The following is a 22,050-nucleotide window of genomic DNA, read 5'->3' as shown; positions in this document are numbered from 1 at the left end:
ATGTGGAGGGTGAAAGGGTAAGGAGCATGTGAGTGTGGATGTATGCATGATGTCAAACAGGCAAACGTGGTGTGCCTGTTGGGCATAGTTTGTTGTAGGAGATGTGCTGTTGTGTCTGGTGTTTTGCAGAGATGAAGTCTTTTTGCAGAGGAGACGATCAAATTTTCTGCATACTGAGGGTCATATTGTAACACAAGTATCCTGAATAAAGCTGCCTCTTTAGAGTCTTACATTCCTTTAGCTTCTTTAAGTGAACTCTTGAGTGACTGAATTCATATAGAAGGGGAGGAGAAGATGTAGGGGCTTAAGAGGTCTTACACTGCATTAAGTGGCATTAAAACTTACTAATTAGTCTACAAAATCCATTGAATTCTAGTGCTGCTGTACTAGACAGGTAAGAAAGGTCTGCTCATAAATGAAGGGTGTAGACCAATTCCTAGGCCAGTTTTTCTCTTGGAGAATGCCAGTTACTTAATGAAAAATTGGAAGATGACTCGTTAGAAAAATCATTGTTTCATATACAGACTAAGACTTTCTTCATACTGCCTTTATTCACTTAAGGCTTAATACAGGTTTTACATATGGGTCACATCCCCGTAATGTTCTCTTTGTTGAAAAAGTACAAGAAAGCATAAGCACAAATGCAGGCTGGGTAATGAGCAGATTGAGAGCAGCCCTATGGTGGAGGACTTGGGGGTGTATCAGCAGATTGAAAACTGACTTACAAACCAGCAATGTGTGCTCACAGCCCAGAAAGCCAACTGTGTCCTGGGCTGCATCAAGAGAAGTGTGGCCAGCAGGTCAAGGGAGGTGATTTTCCCCTTCTACTCTGCTCTTGTGAGGCCCCACCTGCAGAGCTGTGTCCAGCTCTGGGACCCCCAGAGCATAAGGAGGACACAGACCTGCTCAAGTGGGTTCCGAGGAGGCCACGAAGATGATCAGGCGGCTGAAGCACCTCCTTTATGAGGACAGGCTGAGAGAGTTGGGGTTGTGCAGCCTGGAGAAGAGAAGGCTCCAGGGAGACCTTATGGCAGCCTTCCAGTACTTAAAGGAGGCCGACAGGAAAGATGGGAAAGGGACTCTTTACCAGGGACTGTAGTGATAGGACCAGGGGCAATGGTTTTAAACTGAAAGAGGGTAGATTTAGATTAGATAGAAGGAAGAAATTCTTTCCTGTGAGGGTGGTGAGACACTGGAACAGGTTGCCCAGAGAAGCTGTGGCTGCCCCCTCCCTGGAAGTGTTCAGGGTCAGGTTGGACAGGGCTTTGAGCAGCCTGATCTAGTGGAAGGTGTCCCTGCCCATGACAAGGGGGGGTTGGAACTAGATGATTTTTAATGTCCCTTCCCACTCAAACCTTTCTATAATTCTATGAAACTTTTATACTTGGACTCATGGCATTTTAGGTTAATGCAGCTTCAGCCTGTTCTTGCTAGGGAGTCAACTGAACAAAACTTTGTTGTGAGAGTCTTCTGGGATGAGTTGGATAAATGTAGTGTTATTCCACACTACATTTTAAGGCCACATATAGATCTTAATTTTCCTTTTATCCACAGAAAAGGGTTTCTTTGAAGGTCAGTTAAATCTCTGAATTGCTTATTGGAGAAGGCTCAGACTGTCTATTGACTTCGTAACTGCTTGTGTTAGCTTGTGGATATTTTCAACAGGCTGCCTATCAAAGCTGCTCACCTTAACCATCTGACCCCTCAGTACTCATCTTACTATGTGAGATGATTTTTATACAGTCAAACTTTCCACAGCACACTCATTTAGTAATACTTATCCTAGTGTCTGTTCAGTATCATCAAGCTGCACAGCACAAGCCCATCATGTAGTATTCCCATATCTCTCGGAAGTCTAGCCTAGAGCTAATCTGAAACCTGTCAGTAGATACTGAGCATTACTGTGAATGAGGGGTTTCAAATATCAAAAGGTAAATGTGTGTTTGGGTTTTGGTTTTGTTTTGGATTTTTTTTCAAGAGCCTGAAACAGCTCTTGGTTGTGTTGTGTGGTTTTGTGTGTGTGTTTTTCTTTTCTTTTTTTTTTTTTTTAATTCCCAGGATATTTTCTGGGAAATGGTAAAACATTCATCATTATTTTCTCTGCTCATCTCTGTTGTTTGATCTGAAAGTTTAGTGGGCTGTTTGTTCTTTTCCAGGTGTCATGCCTCAGACAATCAAAGAGGGTATTTGTTAATTTTGTTGAGTGACAGAATGGGTGGTGCATGTGTGACAAACCTGAGAGGCCTCTTTCAGACTATGGAGACCCACAGTCAAACCAAATTATTGGGAAAAGGCCGAACTGGCAGTCTTGCTTGTGCTGTTTCTCATTCTTGGAAATAGTTTACTGCCACTTTGTAAATAAGAGAAGATGATTTATGAAATTCATTGGTGGGTTCTTGAAAAGAAGAGGAGAATATGATGTCAGGTTCATTCTGGTCTGTTTCTGTATTGGTTTGCACCTGATACATGATCCAAGGAAGCTTCTGGAGGTGAGACATATTTCAAGAAAGAAGCTACAGAGGTGTGTGTCCTAGGAACTTTATGCTGTCCTGGGGAGACTTTGCCTAGCTGAGAAAAGGTTAGAGATGCAGATTTCCTTGAGAATGAACTAGTGTACTTATTTTTGGGTTTTGTTTCTCTTATCTGTAAGCAAAGTACTGCTTATGCAAAACCAGCTTTGGATAAAGGTGGTTGTAAATCACTGTGGGAAATAGGGGATTTGAGCTGTATCTAAGTGATTGTATTCTTGTTTGGGTACTTTGTCTTCTGTATATAATAGCAAACATGTGTTCATTTTCATATAAACTCAGAAAAAAATAAAATGGAGTGTTGAGTACATCTGAAAGAGCCATACTGTTGTACTGTCTGTACAGTGTCCTTTGAGATAGTATTTTTTCATTTCTAATTGGAAATTAGATATACCAGCCTTTTAGTACTCCTAAGAGCTCATTCATTTGAAGTGGGCAGGTGTATGTGCAAGTCTGACTTGGTGATCCTAGGTGTATTGTGACCAGTGTCTGTTAAGTTTGACTTCCATCAAAGGTGGTACTCCCTGCAGAAATGCTGTAGACACTCTTTTCTTAGCTTGTTTACATTGAGCACTAATGTGTCTGTGTGGTTTGGAATTGGACGGTGCAATGGTTAATGTATTTTTTTTTATTTATAACTTTAAATGCAGTGTTTTTTCTCTTGACCTTCAGCTAAAGGTGCTGCTTATGAACTAACAACAAAGATGTGCTGATAGAGTACAAATGCACATGTTGTTTTGGGGGGAAACAATGGGGTGATAAATCCAGACTTGTTTTATCCTGCTGCATAGCATGGGTGGTATTAAAGTCATTCCTTTGGAGGGAGGGCAAATGTAGAGGGAAATCACATGGAAGTAGCAGCCTGGGAAGGATCTGTTCCAGTGACATGAGGACGGAAGGCCAAATAGGGTCTGCCTGTCCCTTCTGTAAGGGAGTGAATTAGCATGTGGATGTTCTTTGCCACTCAGGAGATGGGAATATACTGAGCTTCTTACACAACCCTTGCTGTCAGACTACTAGCTATATGGCCAGCTGTGCTTCCTTAAAAGCAGTGATAAGTGGTTTGAGTAAGGAGAGTTAAGATCTTGTTTTGTAAACTTAGTTTTATAGTTTAAGCTCCTAGCTTTGTACTAGGTGATACATACTTTTGTATGTAGTGACTTACATACTACAGAGTTGTTATGTATTTACAAATAGCCAGTGGTGTGGAAAGGTTTTATTGTTCCCAGTGTTTGAGATCTGAGTCAATTGTTCTTCCTTTCCATCTTCTTTTTCTGCTGTATGGCAGATAGGTTTCTTGCCAAGATAGATTCCTTCTCCTCTAGATCTGCCTGGCTCAGGAGAACTGCACACAGTACTGCTAGAAGATTCATCAGCTTAATCCACGAGCTCAGGATGTAATCCTTTAACTAGTAGACATAACCTGTTTAATTAACAAACAATTGTGATAACAATATTGGAAGTATTAGTTCAAGCAGACTCTTCAAGTGCATATAGGAGCCAATGGCAAGGCATATATATCAAGATAGCGGTGGCATATGGCTGTGTGGTAGTCGAGTTGTTCCCTTAAGATAACAATTTTCATTTGAACCAGTGAGTTTATGCTGTCAGAATGCAGCTGGTATGGTAGACAGAGTAGAAGGTTAGACAACTCTTTAGAGTCTTAGTCCAACTGAATAAAAATGGAAGTTACTGAATATTGCCTACTTTTATTAATTTCCAGTCAAGTGATGTTACATCTTGAATTACTGCTGAGCTCACCTGGTTTTGAGCACTGCAAACTTCAGCTATATGTGGTGGGCAGTTTTCTGTTTAGGTAATATGGATACTTCTGGTAAGATGGCTGATGCTTCCTCTGTGAAAGCTCATCTTTGTCATGACAAGTGACCTGCTAGCAGCTACCTCTGTGTCCTGCATAGAGTAAGCTCTTTTTTCTCCCTAGGATATGCTAGAGTGCCTATTTTCAGAGTTTTACTGCGGTGTTCAGGCTTTGTATAGCTCATTGTTCAGCAGTTCTGCTGCTCTTAGTGCAGCAAGCAGTGATAGATCAATGTGTGCTGAATGGTTAAAACGACAGAGGCACAACAAACCCCCAGTTTTAAATATGAAAAACCTGTATGTGATCTTTATCTTGACTTTGTTAATGTCTTTGGTCTCCTGATTGACGGTCTTTTGAGTTCTGTCAGTGCTCTCCATTTGAATGTTTTCTTTGGATGCTGTAAACTGTTCATACAATCAGAGTATATTGCTAATACTCTGTAATTGAAATCTATCTGAAAGAACAGGTTATAACTAGGTATTTTTATATTGGAAACTCTTTCAGACAAGAATCCTTCCTGCATGTTACAAGATCGCAGGAGGGTTTCTATCCAGACTGGGCACCTTGGCAGAGTGACAATAGATTTAATATTTAATTGCAGATTCCTATTGATTCTTAAACCTGTGTTTTAATAACACTTGCTTTATGGGTTTGCTTTCCATCTTGAACTTTGGAATTCGAGGAAAGCAGACCACTTCCTAATTTAACATTGATCTGCTTGTGCTGATGTGTTTTCAAGATGGAGTTTCCACTGATTCTGAATATCTTTGGAGTTTTTTTCATTTTCGTTTATTGAAGTTGTGGGTATGTTTTGATCTTGTGAAGTATAAGGAGCTAAAATATTTGGAGGGAGCACAGAAGAGAGAATATTACAGAAGCCTGTTCCGGATCTCTTGACAGTAAAGGTATTCTCTACCCATTATAAAATGCTGGTAGGTGTCTGAAGTTCTCCTGGTAATGTTTTGCAACTATTGATAAAAAGCAGTCTTAGTGTAGTTTTTTTTTTTTTCTTCCTTTCTTTTTCTTTTTTCTACATATAAACGCTAGCCTATAATGGAGACTGTGTATGTGTGTGTGAGGAATGTAGTATTACCTAATTTTTACAATACGTGGCAAATGCACTCCTGAGCCATTTTTTTCCTAATAGAACACAAACAGCTGTTTCTTCATTGAAATATAGTATGTTTTGTAATACAATGTAAAAGAGTGTGTGTGCAAATCCTGTTGCTATAAAACATTTCCTTACACTGCTAAAATTGGAAAAGAGGGGCTACTTTATTGTAAGAATAGTTTTGGCTTTCCACAAATACAGTTCATGAGAAATGATTTTGCAAATAACCTAGCAGTTTAATGTGCTCTTGCTTAAGACTGCTCTTGTGCTGAGTATGCTTGATAGAGGAGATAGAATTTGGGATGCAGACCAGTTCCTTGGTGGGTGTAGCAGCTGGAAGCATTGTCTGAAGTATTTGGTGGCTGGTACTTGCTTCTTCTGTTGATGCCTCTCTTTCCCCCCAAGTTAGGCATGTGAAACACTGCCCAAACTTCTCATCTGTCTATGGGGTTGGGGAATTAAAATGCAGTATTGTTTTCTTGCTAATAGGGGCGTTCAAAAGCTTGTTCAGTTTCTTGGTGTGGCTGCATCAGTGGTTCTTTGGGCTCATTTGCTTCTTTCTCCATTTGTTGCATACAGTTGTTCTCACATGGTCTTCTAGAAGGAAAAGTGAACTTTCATGCTTTTTTCATAAACAGAGGCAGGTTGCACATTCTTCCTTTTGAAACAAGTGGTGTATGTAGCTCTGTATGTGTGTGGTTTTTTCCTCCCCGAGTCTTGCTATGGTTGATGGTGATACTTAGGACACACAAGACCAGAAAGAAGGAAAGACAGTTTCTTTGTTAATATAGACTGAGTTATCATCTCTCTTTGAAATGGGCAGTTCACTGCAGTAGATTCTAGCCTGCAGCGGTATTCATGGAGTTAATGTGGTAATAATATAGTGAAAACTTCCTCTAAAGTCAGCTGTGATGTCTTGGCAACTGTTTCAGTTTTGGATTTATTTTATAAGGCTTTTTGCTTAAAAAAGGTGATGTTCTTAAGAACTGACATATTCTGTTTCAGTTTCACAGTATGAGGATATCTACAGTCAGTATGAAGAGTAAAATACTTGACTTCAATCATTTAAGCACAAAACTTTTGATTTCTAGGTTTTAAATCATTAATACAAGTACTAGAATGAAGCTTAATATTTTTATTCTAGTGAAAATTAATAATCTGATGAGAAGCACTCCCAAAACACTAGCCTCCTTAAATATGGACTGAATTGACATGACTCTCAAGAGCATCTTTCAACATTCAGGTCTGTTCTAACCATTATTTAAATAGGCTGGAGTAGATCTGAGCATTTCTGAAAAGGGTGATACACCTAAAATATGGAGAGGTTTTTCTAAGAATCAGTGAAGAACTGAACTCCAAAGAGAAATTCTGGTATTTCCCACCCTTTTACCTAAAGTAACGAAGACTCCTATTTTGAGGGCTTATAGAAAATGTGTCTGAACTGAAATGTCAATCACAAATATGATTATTTTAATTATTTTGGAGGAGAGTTTTGTAAAAAGAAAAAAAAGAATTATTAAGTAGTTTGATTATATCATCAAACCTTCTGTCACCTATTCACAAACAGAATGCATTCAAATGATATTGGGGAAAAATTATCAGTAAAAGCTCTCTGAACTGAGGCAGTTGAAAAACTAATTTGATATTGAGGAAACATTCAGCTGTTTTTAGAATTCGCTAATCGTTGTTGCAGATTGTGTGGCCGTTCAAAATGGACATGGCCAAGGACTGTTCAAAACGTAAAGGTGTACTGATTTAGAAATGTAAAAACGTTTTCCAAAGCACACAAGCATGATCTGTAGTGAAGGAATTGCTTAGTTTGACATAGAACTTTGTGTTTTAATATCAAAGCACAGAGATCTAGCCTACTAATTCAAAGTGGTTTCTACCTGAATTAGCACAGTCTGGAGATGATGGTCATGCAAAACTGCTCATTTGTTTTGAGCAGTGAGTAATCGCAGAGAGGAGAATAAAGGCAGGATTATTTTGTTCAAGCTGTTTGAAAGATGGAGCTCTGGAATAACTTATTTTCTGTAATAACTTGTATGTTTTTTTTCTGGCATTTTAAGGTTTAGGAGCTTTAAGAGACAGTGTTTTAGAATTGTCCTTGACACATACACGGTATGTCACTGGGTGGAATCAGTACTTGACCCCAAATTTATGGGAGAAAAGTTAGATTTGTTAGTTGATACTGAAAATACTTGGATTGTAACATTATTAAGAACTTAGTTTTGAGGTCATGTAGAAAAAGGCTGGGCTAAAGGCCTATTTCAGACAGCAGCGCTTCCAGTATTGTTGTTTCTTCTGTTAACAATACATTATCCAGCTAATGTATTTTTTTGATGAAGAAAAAATTCTAACGGAAAGCATTAGGTTATCCACTTACTGCACACACCTTTACAGGACAGATTTTGGAAAAAATATTGCTTCTGTTTTGGGATTAGTCTGCTTGTGACATGGTGGGTGGGGAGGAGAAAAGTACTTTCTGCTTGCAGGGAGGAACATTCTTGCTTCAGCAAAAGTTGCTAGCTTGGAAGTGTGTGTTGCAGTGTAGAGGCTCTGAATCCTTGTGTAGATGGTATTTGGCACTTTTGGTATCATCACATTGAGAAATTAAGTGCATACAGGTTAATTGGGATCATTTTTGGTTTTGCAGCTGTGGCTTTATAGCTCCTTAAAGTTGCATTGGGAAGTTGCTTTTTCATTTATGAAATAAAATTATCTGTACATTCAGAAATATTAATAGGTTATGCCATAATCTACGTCAATATTGAGTAGTGGTCAAGAAGGAAACACAATGGTAGGATTTTCTGGTTATTAGGAAGGGAACTGAGAACTAAGTATATTTGAGAAACTGAGAATATCAGTATGACACTAATAATCCATGTGCTCCTTTATTTTGAATAATGTCCAGTTCTGGTCCCCAACCTCAAAAAGCACATAGCAGAGCTGCAAAAAGGTTCAGAGAGTAGTGATATAATCAAAAGCATAGTATGGCTTTCATAGCAAGTGTGAGGACCAAGGTAGAGACTGAGGAATGAAGTAAAGGTGTGAGTATTGTGGAGAGAGTGAACAGGGTCTGATTAATCACTGTCTCTCATACAAGGAGGAGTTTGAGTTAACAAGTGACAAGTTCAGAGTAAGCAGAGAAGCTGTTTATTTACACATGCATTTTTAAGTTGTGGAACTCTGACCATATGTTGCTGAAGGTAAAAGCTTGCTTGGGGTTAATGTGGGACTAGATAAATCGGTAGGGAAACATTCATTGGGGTTGGTAATTGAGAAGAAGAAAAATAGCCACTTCTGTCTGTCTCAGGAAGTCACTGAGGTGCAACTTTTTTTATGACGGGGAGAATATTCTGTTGAAGTATCAGAATATACTTTATATTCTTATCCTCCATCTCATTTTTGCCACTGTTCTTTGGATCTCCCCCCTCCAGTTAGGAACAGGTATCTCTGAAAAGAGTTAAACTTCTTGCTACTGCTGGAGGCAGGATTCTGGGCTAGTTGAATCCCTGGTTTGTGTTGGTGTGACTGTTCCTTCATGCTCCAGTTCTAATGTTATGTGTTGAAGTGTATTGAATACTGAAACTGCAAGAATGCTAACACTATTCGGGGCAGGATACCACAGCATCTAGGAGATTGCTGTAGTGGAACAATTAGCTACTTCTTGGTATCCAAACTTGCTGACCAGGAGGTAACTGGATCCCTTATTTTGGTACCATATTAGTGATGTGGTTCTACATTATGTCCTAGGAAAAGGTATTTTTATTTGTTCATGTCTTCTAGGTATGACTGCCTGTGAAGCTATGTTAATCTTTGGAACATTTACCTTTAAGACTCTCTAAAACTGACTTGTGTGTTCATGAATATCTGCAGTTAGGCTGCAACTTCACATCTGTCAATGGTTTGAAGAAGAGGAGAAATCCCACTTTGTGCTGTCTTGCTGAAGGAAACTAAACCCTTGTAAATACTGTGTCTGTCTGCAATTGTTACCGGTGTATTAGGGAGGAAAATAGGGATGGGGATGGTGAGTGGTTTTATTGTTACTTTCAAGATGAAAGCTTCTGTATTATAGTGAAAACCTTGTATGTTGACACTGACTCCATTTGTATTCCTAAAATTGAGCATCTCTGTGAGATGGCTTCATGTAAGCATTTGTGTTGACAGCTTTGGCTGGAATGCTTTGGAGCTGTGCTGTGACCTTTAGCTTTGTGTTGGTGACTTTTTGTTACTTGAGACTAACCAGTTCTGCCATTCTAAGGAACTTTTGTAGTCTGTAAGTCATCATTTACAGCTTGTCCCAACAGTAATATGTGTAAATTAGTTGTTTCTAAGGGTCATTAGTAGTCTTTTCAGTTAACCAGAACAATATTTGTAAGGTGCTTTGATTTATTTTGCAAGCTTTTTGGGCATCTTATTGTCTTGTTCTAGATTAACATTTAAATAAGATTACTTCTAAAAAATTGAATTTAAATAGCATATCCCTTCCTGTTTTGTAATCAAGTTGCATGGGAAGATGATGTCCCTTAGTGTGCTTTTTGTTTCTTTCCATGTCTGGCTAAGTATCCTATTCTCATTACACCTTGCCAGGAATCTCTCAATGTATCAAACTTTAAAGCAAAATGTTTAGCTGTTACAGTGCCAAGTTTTTGAGATTTTTCTTCCGCGAAAATACCCTTGCTTTTTTATCCCACAGCTAGTATTCACATGTGGCCAGGTAAAACTGCCATGCTTCTCACACTTTGGCTGCTGTGTGGAGAGTTCTAGTGGACAGTGAGATTGCCATGTCCAAGTAGTTTGTTGCATCCCTCCTTCTTTGAGAGCAGTGGATGTGGTTCATTGGTTGGCTACCTGGAGAGAAGACCCCCTGGGACAACAGTCAGGACATTTCCTGCTTTAGAAAATTATCTGTCTAGTTTTCAGTTTTGTAGTATAAGTAGATGAGAATCTGTTCTTTGAAGCTCATAAAAACATGAGCTTGCTAGGTAGACTACTTTCAAGACTGGTAATTGTTGCTGTATGGTAGAGGGCTTGAACCGTTTTTGAGGGGGGGAACCTTGAAAGTGTGATGTGTTCACATAAGAAAGTCTTCTATTAGTAATTGATTATTAAATTAATGCTTAGTTTGGTAGAACAATAACTTGTTACTCTTAAAACAATACTTACATATTTTAGGAATTGTCAAGAAACCTTTTGAACCAATAATGTTGATGTAATACCTAGAAATACCTCAGATGTGTTGGAGTAGATGAAACTACAGCTGTGGTGGGAGGATTTGGTAAGAGCTTAGATCCAGAGGAATTACTGAAGTAGTTAAGGACTGGCCTTATTAACTCAAGTTAATCAAGATATGTGTAAGGAGATGCAGATTGATTTAACAGTTGTTAATTAATTGCAGCGATTTGTCAGCTGCATATGCAGTTGCATTTGTCATCCTTGCCTCTTAAGGCATCAGACATCCTAAACTATATTAGCTTAAGTAAAATGTCTCACTTACTGCTAACTTGCCATAAAACCCCTAACTTCAGAGGGAGTTAATGGAAATTCTGTAGTCTGAGTTAAAATAATGAGTTACAAGAATTGTTAAATTTTTGTGATACATAATTTTGGAGGAGAGTCCTTTTTTTAATCCATTTAACCACTCTGTATTTGTGAAGAAGAGGCAAACCTTCACATCTCATCTGGATTGTTTCATAAATTCAGTGTTTTAATTTCTCCAAATACAAAGTTGTTTGCATGTGAGATTGATTTTACACTGGGATTGTGACGCTGGGAAAGTCTGAGTGTAACACCACCATTGCCTTCACTTAATTGCTGTGCTGTCCTAGTGTATTTAGAATTGCAGTTGACAGTTCCGTTTGCATCTTTGCAGCTGTGGAAGGACTGCATTTGTGTTTGTTCCATGGCTTTCATCGGTGCTAAAATATGTTTGTTAGGTATACTGAAATCTACACAGCGTTGTGTCTCATGCCCTCCCCCCCCCCCAATCTACAACCATATAATCAAGGTTTCATGTATACTCAGTAAGATTGACCTTGGGAAGAGACCATAATTGCATAATTACCCTGTCTGGATAACTAACGATCAAACTGGGAGGATGGCAGTCATCTAGAACCTTGGCTGTGTTTCTCTAATCCCATTTTAGACTATTTAGATTAAAAAATTAGTGTACTGGCAATGTTCTGCTCAGTTAATGAATGAACTACATAGAAGCTTTGTCAAGTTGGTAGCTTGAATCTAGTAGGCAATGTATGAGAATTTGCTTCTATAGAATGAAATCATGAAGTGGTATAGGCCTTGGTTTACAAGAGTGCTTAACATCTTCTGCTTCCACCAGTTTTAATTAATCTGATATCTGAATCAAGTATTCAGATGTTTGAAAATCAGTCCCTGTGTTTGGGTGTGTTTGGTTTTGTTTTTTTCTTCCCATTTGTTGTGTCAGACGAAGCTGAAGTGTTTATTGCTGTTGGGTAGGTAGCATGCTTCATTTTCTTCTGAGCTCAGGCACATGGACAAAAGTTTCAGAGGCAAGCTTGCTTTTTCACTCAAAGCATTTTCATTGCCCCACTGTTTCATACATAATTTGTTGGTTGTAATTATAGAGATGTGTTTCCGACCATTGATACATTTAGAAGCAATGAAATGGTAATCACTCCCACTACAAACTTGCCTTTCAAAAATAAGGTAAAGTTGCTGGCTCAGTGTCTGGCTGCTGCCAACAGTGATATGGAAGTCTGTGCAGGTAGTATGAATTATTTGTAAAACAATTTTTTTTGGTTATACGATGTATGTATTTTCAGTTACTTATCCAGATGCAGTTAGGCTTGGCAAAGGTTAGGGGACCCCTGGTTTTTAAGTTGGTCCTTAGTCTCTTTTCTATCCTCTGTTTCTTCTAAATGAGAAATTTTGCCATGATTTTGATCTACTGTGCCCACCTTTCTTTCTCTTATTTGGCCCATTTATAAGTAAATTAACTGATCAGCTTCATAATAATAGTTGTGGTTCAGGAGTCAAGATATTGTCAATCAGCTGACTGTTGGGGAGGCAACTCAATGTTTTGTGAATATCTTTACGTGTGCGAGTGCCTCTATAAGAAGTCAAATTGGTTAGCACTATCAGAGGCTGTTGCTGAGTTACCTTTAGATACAAGCAGAAATGTTGTGTAAACAGCTGCAATATCTGGTGTGGGAGGGTGAGTGTAATTACACCATATAAATGGAATTATGTATTTTGGACACCATTTAAGATGGTACTTGTCTTTTACTATGTCTCAGTATAGAAAGTTGAACTGCAAGATTTCAAAATGCACAGAACTCTTTGCAATCTCTATTCCAGAGATTTATTCCAGTTTTTCTATGCAAATTCATCAGATCTGGAAGTAGTGGAAAGTACTCTCTTTTTTTTTTCTTTTGGAAGAACCCTACTTTTTGTAGAACTGTACATGGAGCAGTGTGCTCCTTCAAGTGCTACCTGTTCTTGGTGTGCTTTCAACATCCATATGATGACCTACACAACTAGACCTTCAATTTTGTGTCAGGTTTCTCAGGATACTCTTTTTTGTTTGTTTGTTTTTTTGTTTTGTGCTTGGTGAACTATAGTTAGTAGAAGCTTCATTTTGTGTTTGAATAGTGTGTAGAACTGCTAATTTTTGTGTAAACTCAGACTGGTGAAACGAGTTTGTGGCTTAGAAAGGCAAGACTATGCTTTAATGGTGATTGCTTCCTGCCTTGGTAACTTTTCAGTTAGCAGATGGTCAGTCTTAAGTGGAAGCATAGCACAAATTACTTGTCTTTTTTCAACTTCTCTTCCTTGAAGAATATATTTTTGTAGCCAAGAGCAATATAATACATAAACTTGTGCTTTCAGGAGCTGTGGAAATTATTTTGTTTAGAAAGGAAGGAATGGTCATTTAGTCACACTGCACTTTTCACCTGAGATCTCAGTATGTCATCTCTTACTCTTGTCAAAACAGAAAATGCTGATGAGTTGTACAGCTTTGTTGTATGGATTATTGCTTAGTAAGAAAAAGTAGTTTTATTTTTTAAACTAGATACTGAAAAATGTAAAACTGTCAAACTACTATTTCAATGCAGTTGAGTCATGCAAGAGTTTATCAAATGATAGGCATAGTTTTGTCTGCATGGAAATAGCTGTGAAATTTGCAGATATACAAGATCCTTGTTTAACCTAAATACTAGTATAGTGCATTATCAAATATGGAGTTAAGTCAAAGGTTAATAGCTGTCTTATTGTTATTTGTCATATTATGGACTTGTTTATCTACAGATGACAGTGTTATCATAAAGCTACAGTGTTAGTATACCTTTTTAGCATTTTCAGACTCTAGAATGAATTAATTTTTTTTTCTTTCTGACAGTCAAGAATCCCTTCAGTGAAGAACTACAAAAAATAGAAGTAAGTAAACCCACTTCATATTGAGATTTTAGTCTGTACAATGACTGTATAAAAACAATATATATTTGTTCAGAAGGATGTAGTTTCAGGATGTTTTGCACGAGATGAACACAATTCTTGCAACTCTAATGTTTTATTTTTTTGTTTTTCATCTTGGGCAATATAACTAGGATTACAAGTTTTGGCTGTGGCATGCTGGTTGCTTTATATACTAAGAAAAAGTTACATAATCTGTGTTGTAGAGCTATGAGGAAAATGTTTTAAGTTTTGAGACTAAATTTACCACTGCTCTTACTGTTACCATTTAGTTTTTCAACCTTGAAAGGACAACTGGTAAGACATTATTGACTTTGAAACTCCAGGATCTTATGTAGTGCCATAGAAGAGCAAGGGTTAGCCTCCTTCAGAAAATGGATTTAAAAGTTTGCTTTTTTCACTCTGATTCTATTCTGTTACTTGTTCCTGTATTCACTCTTTCAACTGGAATATCAGGATAACCATTTCTGAGATGTCACCATTGAAGGTATCTGTATTATTCTTAGTTGTGCAGCATGTGTTTTGGTGGTTCTCTTCTGGCCTTCAGTCTTTCTGCCTGGACTGTAATCACTATGTAAACACAGTGATATGCTTTTGCTAGGCATACATAAGCAAGTATTGCAAGATAATTTTGTGGGGTTTGCTGGGTGGGTTTTTTTGGTTTTGGATTTTGTGTTTTGTTTTTTTTTTTTTGTCTAGGATTGAGCTCTCTAAAAGGGAATAATTAACTTGTCTAGTTTCTTGGGTAGAAAATGATTCTGAATCTTTTGAGCAAATCGAATTTTGTGGGGTAAATTCTGAGGATTCTTTCAGAATGACTAGCAGTGCAGTGAGAACAATGTATCTTGTGCACTGGGTTTGACAACTTGAGAACTTGTTTTGTATGTTAGTTTCTTCTGTGTTTCTTGTGCACTATTCCATAGTAATCCTACTCCAGTTTGATTTGTTCATTGGCTTCAAAGGTTATACTGTTCAGTTCCTTCCTTTGGTCTGACCGTTAATTTACAAAAAAATAATTTGGTCACAATTGTTTCATGTACCTGTCTCAGTGTAGCTATTAGTATAGTCATGGGTGTATGTATCTTCTGATGTGCCCAGTATTTTCCAGCCAGGAAGTGAATTAAGGTTGGTTAGTTTCCTGGGGAGTACCAACTATATCAATTTAATCTCAGTGATGGTTTTGTAGGACCAGAATGAGGAGAGGTGATGCTGGTAACTGTTTATATTGTCTATGGGAATTAATTTCTCAAATGTTTGCTCATAGAAAGTAGTATTCTGCTTTTTGATAGCAGTTTTCTAATGGAAAAAAATCGGAGTATTCAAATTTTAATATAGTGTCAGACAGTGCAGATGTATCAGGGAATTAAAATATATTTTTTTTCTTTGAGTATAATTCAGCAGATGCACAAGCTGGAAAATTACTTTCTTTGCATATTTTCTGAATAAAGGCTCTAGCCTTATCTCAGCCATTTGACTGCCCCAGGAGTCAGAGCCAACTTTAAAAAGAACCCCCAATGTTTTAGAATGGCCATTAGTCCTCAGTGTATGTAACTGCATGTTCCTCATCTTCATATTTTGAATAATTTTCTTCTATAAAATGTTCCTGGATATATTTTAATTAAATTGCTTAATATCTTGATAAGTTTAGCTCCCATGTAAGTAACAATTATATGACATCTCATATTCCTGCCTGTTTTGGGAATTGGGCCTTTTTATACTAGTGGCATATGCAGGGATTATCAACAAAGTTGTATACTCCATGGCTTTCTGGGGTTTTGTTTCTTTTCTTGCTGTTTTGTTTTTTAATTAAGTTACTGAAGTTTGAAGGTAGACAGCAAAAATCTTTACTTTGCTATGGATTTTATGCAGGAATATGACCAGATAGTACTTTAGTGTGGTTTGTGTGATATGTCACTGCACATTTATTATTAATAAAACTGCTTTGTTTTTTATGTAGTAGCTATTAAAAAAATCCCCAAACAACCACTAGACTTCTTCTGGGTCACTGCATTATTCTCTCAATAGTATTAATATAACCTTTTGAGCTGTCAGTCTTAACTGGCAGTCTAGTTTAGTTTCCGTCAAGATCTGAAAAATCAATATTGTGAAAACTTAGATTCAAAATCTATTGCTTGCATCACTGTTGATTTGTGAAACACTACAGCTTTGCACCTGTATGTGTAAAACCTTTCTTTTTTCCTCATGATATATATATAAAGATTTTGGGGGTAAATGTAACAAAATGCATCTCTACTAATGTTTGTTTTAACATTAATATGTTTTTCTAATTCTAGGAAGATGAAAAGATGAATGTTCTCATGATGAACAGCTTATATGCACTTCATGATAAATTGGCACAAGTAGCAGGTAACACTTCAAAAATATTGTGACTAAGAGTGTTATGGCAACAGCTACGAAGAAGTCTATGCTCAGATAGTGATTTGTAACAACTGGTATATGGTGGGGCCCCGATAGTTCCATTTTGGGAAACTAGAAATCCCATTTCTTGTTCACTTACACTGCCTTTTTCACCAGTGTAGCACCTTTTATTGCAGTGGTTTTTAGTTAACAGGATAGGCTGTTGAATATTGTGATCCTGTATGGTTCTTGATCTTAATGCTTTATTAATCTGATTTTATTAAAAGATTTAAATGTGTTATATGTAGAGAGAATATGCATGTTTTTTAAAGGTAGCTGTTCCACTGTAGTGGAAATATGCCTGAAAAACAGTATTTCGCAGCAATCAGAAAAAGATTACTAATACAATGAACAGTCGTGGTTGAACAAGATTGCCTTGTTAGACAAAATAGTCTAACTTAACCATACTAATTATATAGTAATGAAAATTGCTGTAGATAGTAACGTCAGAGATGGTGTTTAGGATTAGTATTAATTACTGAATATTCAAAGTAAAAAATATGGTGCTTTTGCCTAGGTTCATGATTAACACAGCTTTAAACTGCATAGATACTTACACATCACAATCAGGAAATGGTAAAGACTGGTTTTATAACTTTGGCATTTGGTGAGTGTGTGTTACAGCAGAATCTTATTTCATGATTATTAAGCCATTTATTTATCATCTTTGCTTATTTAATCCATGATGTGTTTAGGAGCTAGTGGTTAATTTTTGGGGTTTTTTTTTTAAGCCTTTCTGTTCTTTGTGTCAACTATTTGTTTTGCAACAGTAACTTGTACCAAGAAGGCTTTTCCACTATTATCAGGTGCTACAGACATTTCTCAAACTTTAAAAAACGTGGAAAAAACTCTTATCAGATAGGAGGCTGATGATTTAATGTCTTGACTATATAGGAAATCTCTGAGAAATTTGAGCAGTTCTGTAATACCTTTAAATTGCAAGAGTAATCTTCCTGCAGAAGCTTTTTGTTTTCAGGGCATTTGCAATATCCATGGTGATTAAAATAGATGTTTGGACAAAACTCATAAATTTCTTCTTGTTTGCATTATACTTTAACCCAAAATAGAGAACGAATAATGTTTAACCTGAGTGCATGCAAAATAATAATTGCTTTAGTCTTAATTTTGTTGCTTTCTGTCTGTGAATGCCTTGCACTGTTCATCTTTCACAGGTCAATTACATCTTGATGCATTTTTATCTGTTTCAAACTATTTCATACTTAATAGCTGGTAGTAGATAATTCTGTGCTTTAAGTCATTGAGGCCAAAAGGTATTTTTTCCATGCGAAGTAGCCAACCTGTGGTGTGTAGGAATGTCTTACGAGACCTACAGCTGTGTGCAGTAGAGCACTGACTTGTGTGAAGAAGTAACAGGTTATGCTTTCTCTCTCCCTTTTGAAATGAAAATGTAACAGCTTGCTTTTCTCAGTGTGTTGTCTAGCCCTCCAGTGGCCATACAGTAAACAGTGTACTTGCCTAGATAAAAAGGTTTGGCATCTCATTTCTACATTTGTGAAAGGGACTTGTATTCATTAGCTGGGGCTTACTTACATGCGTGTGCACTAATAAAAATGTTTACCTGTCTGCCTTATGAGAGGAATTTGTATGCTCCAAGATGATTGTGTTCTTCCCCAGGTGCATTAATCTCTGTTCTTGGCCAGGAGAATCTTCAGTACTTACTTTTAAAAAATAAAGCTATACTTTCTTGTCAGATGATTCCCCAATCTGAAGCCATATTGCAAGAATACTGGATTGCAGAGTAGCTTTTGTAAGTTTAAAGAATGACCTAATTCATCTGTACTTAAACAGAAGTTGTCCTCAATGCCAAGTTTCATAAGGTATGAGAGGAAGAAGTCCGCCATCCATTCTTGAATACTGTATTGATGTAGACCTGGCATAATATCTGAAAGCTCTTTAAAAACTCATAGAACAGAGAAAGCTGCTAGAGAGATGCAGGATTTAAAAGTGTTGATCTTGTACACAGTGCACCACTTCAAAAGAGAGAAGTAAAGGAATGTAGTTTTACTAAAAGTAGTGCTTTTCAGGTCTCTCTGTCACATACTTGGAAAAGTTTCATTTCATACTTGGCTATGAATCATTTGTTCATGTTATAACTATTAATATTAAAAAGGCAGGCTGGAAACTTACAGTAGTCTGGTCTGTTAAGCTTAATTCAACATCTGGACTACCATGAAGATGGTTGCTTCAGAATTTGTTTTCTATCACTTTGTTTTATTAGACTACTTATATTTTTTCTGAGCTAGTTTCTTGCCTTGTCAACTTCAGTTGGAGAGCAAGTGATGGGGCTTTTATTTTAGAAGGTAAAAAAGCTGTTTGAAGGAAGAAAAAATTAGGGTAACAGTTTGTTCTTTTTATTTGACTTAATATATTGTGTTCCAGCTGCTGATGCCTAATCTGTGTGGTGGTGCTTTATGATGTGAAATGATTTAATTATCCTATATAAAAATAAATTGCCTTTAATGCATTACTATTCTCAGAATTACTAGTCTGCCAAACCTATGGTGAATAATGTGTAACTCACAAGAAACTAGAGGGAGAACTCTATTCATCCAGTTGAGTTGAAGTTTGTGTTCCTGTGTTCTTCTCTAATGGTTCAGCCTTTCTTCAAAGCAGCAACTTTTTATAGATAGTATATATTTCAGTGCCTAACAGTTTCTCCTAAACCAAAATATGCGATTTATTTAAATTAGATTTCCTCAGGCATATGCTAATTACTGGATGTCTTGGTCTTTCATGGAGAGACTTCAATAGATCACATCCATTTTCAGTCAGGCTTGCCAGATGAATAAACCTAACCACTATATCCATAAGAAGCATCCAGCTACCCATGGGTATGACCTTACTTTCTTGTATATAAAGAATTTTTATTTAGTTAGATGTTTCTTTTTGCTCGGCATTCCCCATGGAGTGATGATCTATCAGTTTTAGATGGTTTCCTTCTGAGCTAATGGACAGCACAAGTCCTTGAGATGCAGGAATGACTTAGACTTCATATGTAATAAGGCTTACTGATAAATCCATGGCTATAAGAAAATCCTGGCAAAATCCTAGAGTTAATTTCAAGTGTCAGCTACTGTGTCTGATTGCTGTCACAGGCTCTCTGTTCTGTCACTCTCCTTAATCTTTAGTTCTTCAGGTAATTGATACTGTGCTGTTTCCAAGCAGTGATTTAAAGACTATTTAGCAAGTTCTGGTTTTCCACAGTGTTATGAAAACTGTTGAATTTGCCTTTGGGAGATCAGACATTCTTGATCTCACAACACTTGTTCTGCTCCTGCTTTTCTTCAGCTACCCACTTTAGTGTCCCACTGCAAGTAACCTCTAAGCATTAGACCTGCTAAGCAAATGTTTTATACACTATTTCCTTTTTGTATTGGTTGACTGTCACACTAAGCTGTAACCTAGAGATCTGTGCTAAATTCATGTGTTCCTTGGTGTATTAGATTTCCACTGGGTTTTGGTTCTGGTACTTAAAGAGAATGATTTACATTGTAAAGCAAGTATTTTGAAACTCTGAATATTTCTGTTAACTATATATGCTGCAGTGCATAAATTAAGCTAAACACCCAAATGAAAGTTAGTTTCAAATATTCTAGCCTGCATGTAAAAGTAGATCTGACTTACTTTCTGTATTGAAAGCAGTTGTGAGAGCAGGCTTAAATGTTTCTTTAGAACTAGGCTTTAGTTGCTTTTTGTTAGTATTTATAGGAGAACAACTCAACTCGTGGCTTGCCCAAGTACTCTAACATAAGCTAAAAGGTAGTTTTGGGATCTGTTATGTCTCGCCTCCCTATAATGGCAAGTAGAATGATTCTTTGATTGCAATAGAAATTGAAGTGATCTGTGCCTGAGAAGTTGAGCACAAAGATTGTAATAGATATTTTAAGAGGGACAGTTGTTACAAAGAACTCTTATGCATCTTGCAGCAGACCCGTGTAAAGGGTTTTTTTGCCTCTGCTTCAGTTTTATTTCTGGATATAGGGCCTCAAATGGAACAGTTGGGAAACATTTTTGGCGCAGACTATGGAAAGTGGGTTTCCAAGCCAAGTGGTTAATGATTGCACCAAAGTTATTCAAAGTAAGCCTTCATTTGCAGAACTATTAGCTAAAGCGGTGACTGAAATGGCATATAGGAATATCCTGCTGTTTGTAGTAAAACAGAAGGTTGTCTGACTTGTGAATTGCCTAACTTTCTGCAGGCTTTCAAATTCATGAGTTTCTCAGAAGAAAGCTGCTAAATGGTTCTCAGCAATAGATGGATTGGAACGAAAACTTCGTTTCCAACAGGTTTTTGTACCGGACTGAAACTCTGTAACTCTAATTAGTTTACTCAGTTCAAGAGTGGGAGGCAGGATTAAAGTGGTTTGTTGTTTTTTTTTTTTTTTCCCCAGCATTGCATGAGGGTAATTTGAACTGATAGGCCTTAGATATTGTCAGAGCCTAGGCAGCAAAGGTGCTTTTAACTGTTAAACTTGTTCAGAGGGAATATAGTCTGAAGAAAATTGCAGAAGCAGGACTTTGAGGAAGTTGTCTGTTGGTTTTTGAAGACGAGACCTGAAGCTGTGAAGTCAGTGTGTTGGCTGTATACTGCATAAACATAATTCCTGGAAGAAGGCAAATAAGATTTGAATTTAAAGGTACTAAAGTAATGCAGAAGTCCCATATTAAAGAGAGAATTTGTCTTCTTGTAAGAGGTAATGCTGTGTTCTTGTGAGATTGTGATAGATTCATTTTTTAAAAAAAAAAGTTTCAAGATTCATTTGGGATTTTCAATCTGGTTTCCTGCTTCTGTGTTTTATTTATTTGCTGTGTATTAACCTCACCCTTTTATTCTTTCTTATTTCATAAATGGGCTTTCCTTCTTATCTATGTAATCAAAAACCAAGCTGATCTGTTCAGTCAGATTATGATTCACATGCTTTTTCTATATTAGAAAGACCCTAGGAAGACTTTAGATCTTACTGAACAACAACAAAAAAGGCGGCATAAATAGATTTATCTATCAGACTTGGTCATGTCATACAACTTAATACCGGATCAATATTGTAGGTGTGGCTTTTACAGAGATAAATTTTGGTTTTCTTGTATTTCATAGAATCCATTGGGATGGAAGGGACATTAAAGATGATCTAGCACTAATTACCTTGCCATGGGCAGGAACACCTTCTGCTAGGGAGGGGGCATCCACAGCTTCTCTGGGCAACCTGTTCCAGTGTCTCACCACCCTCACAGTAAAGAATTTCTTCCTTCTATCTAATCTAAATCTACCCTCTTTCAGTTTAAAACCATTGCCCCTGGTCCTATCACTACAGTCCCTGGTAAAGAGTCCCTTTCCCATCTTTCCTGTCGGCCTCCTTTAAGTACTGGAAGGCTGCCATAAGGTCTCCCTGGAGCCTTCTCTTCTCCAGGCTGCACAACCCCAACTCTCTCAGCCTGTCCTCATAAGGGAGGTACTTCAGCCACCTGATCATCTTCGTGGCCTCCTCGGAACCCACTTGAGCAGGTCTGTGTCCTCCTTATGCTCTGGGGGTCCCAGAGCTGGACACAGCTCTGCAGGTGGGGCCTCACAAGAGCAGAGTAGAAGGGGAGAATCACCTCCCTTGACCTGCTGGCCACACTTCTCTTGATGCAGCCCAGGACACAGTTGGCTTTCTGGGCTGTGAGCACACATTGCTGGTTTGTAAGTCAGTTTTCAATCT

The 22,050-nt window shown here is 37.5% G+C and overlaps 1 protein-coding gene across 2 annotated transcripts in view; it reads left to right on the top strand.

Annotated features, from left to right (window-relative positions):
* LEMD3 (LEM domain containing 3) overlaps nt 1-22,050 on the top strand; it is a 54,205-nt gene that overhangs the window by 8,068 nt on the left and 24,087 nt on the right. The window contains exons 3-4 of one of the 2 annotated variants that reach the window (XM_074902935.1): nt 13,844-13,876; nt 16,207-16,279. In XM_074902935.1, coding sequence (XP_074759036.1) covers nt 13,844-13,876; nt 16,207-16,279 — 106 coding nt within the window. Of the gene's footprint in view, nt 1-13,838; nt 13,877-16,206; nt 16,280-22,050 lie in introns of both variants that reach the window. The other variant, XM_074902934.1, reaches the window with a different exon arrangement.

The sequence above is a fragment of the Athene noctua genome, chromosome 3, assembly GCF_965140245.1.
Source record: "Athene noctua chromosome 3, bAthNoc1.hap1.1, whole genome shotgun sequence".
Lineage (NCBI taxonomy): Eukaryota > Metazoa > Chordata > Aves > Strigiformes > Strigidae > Athene > Athene noctua.
Note: the sequence above shows the minus strand (reverse complement) of the source record. Positions and strands in the feature narration are given on the sequence as shown.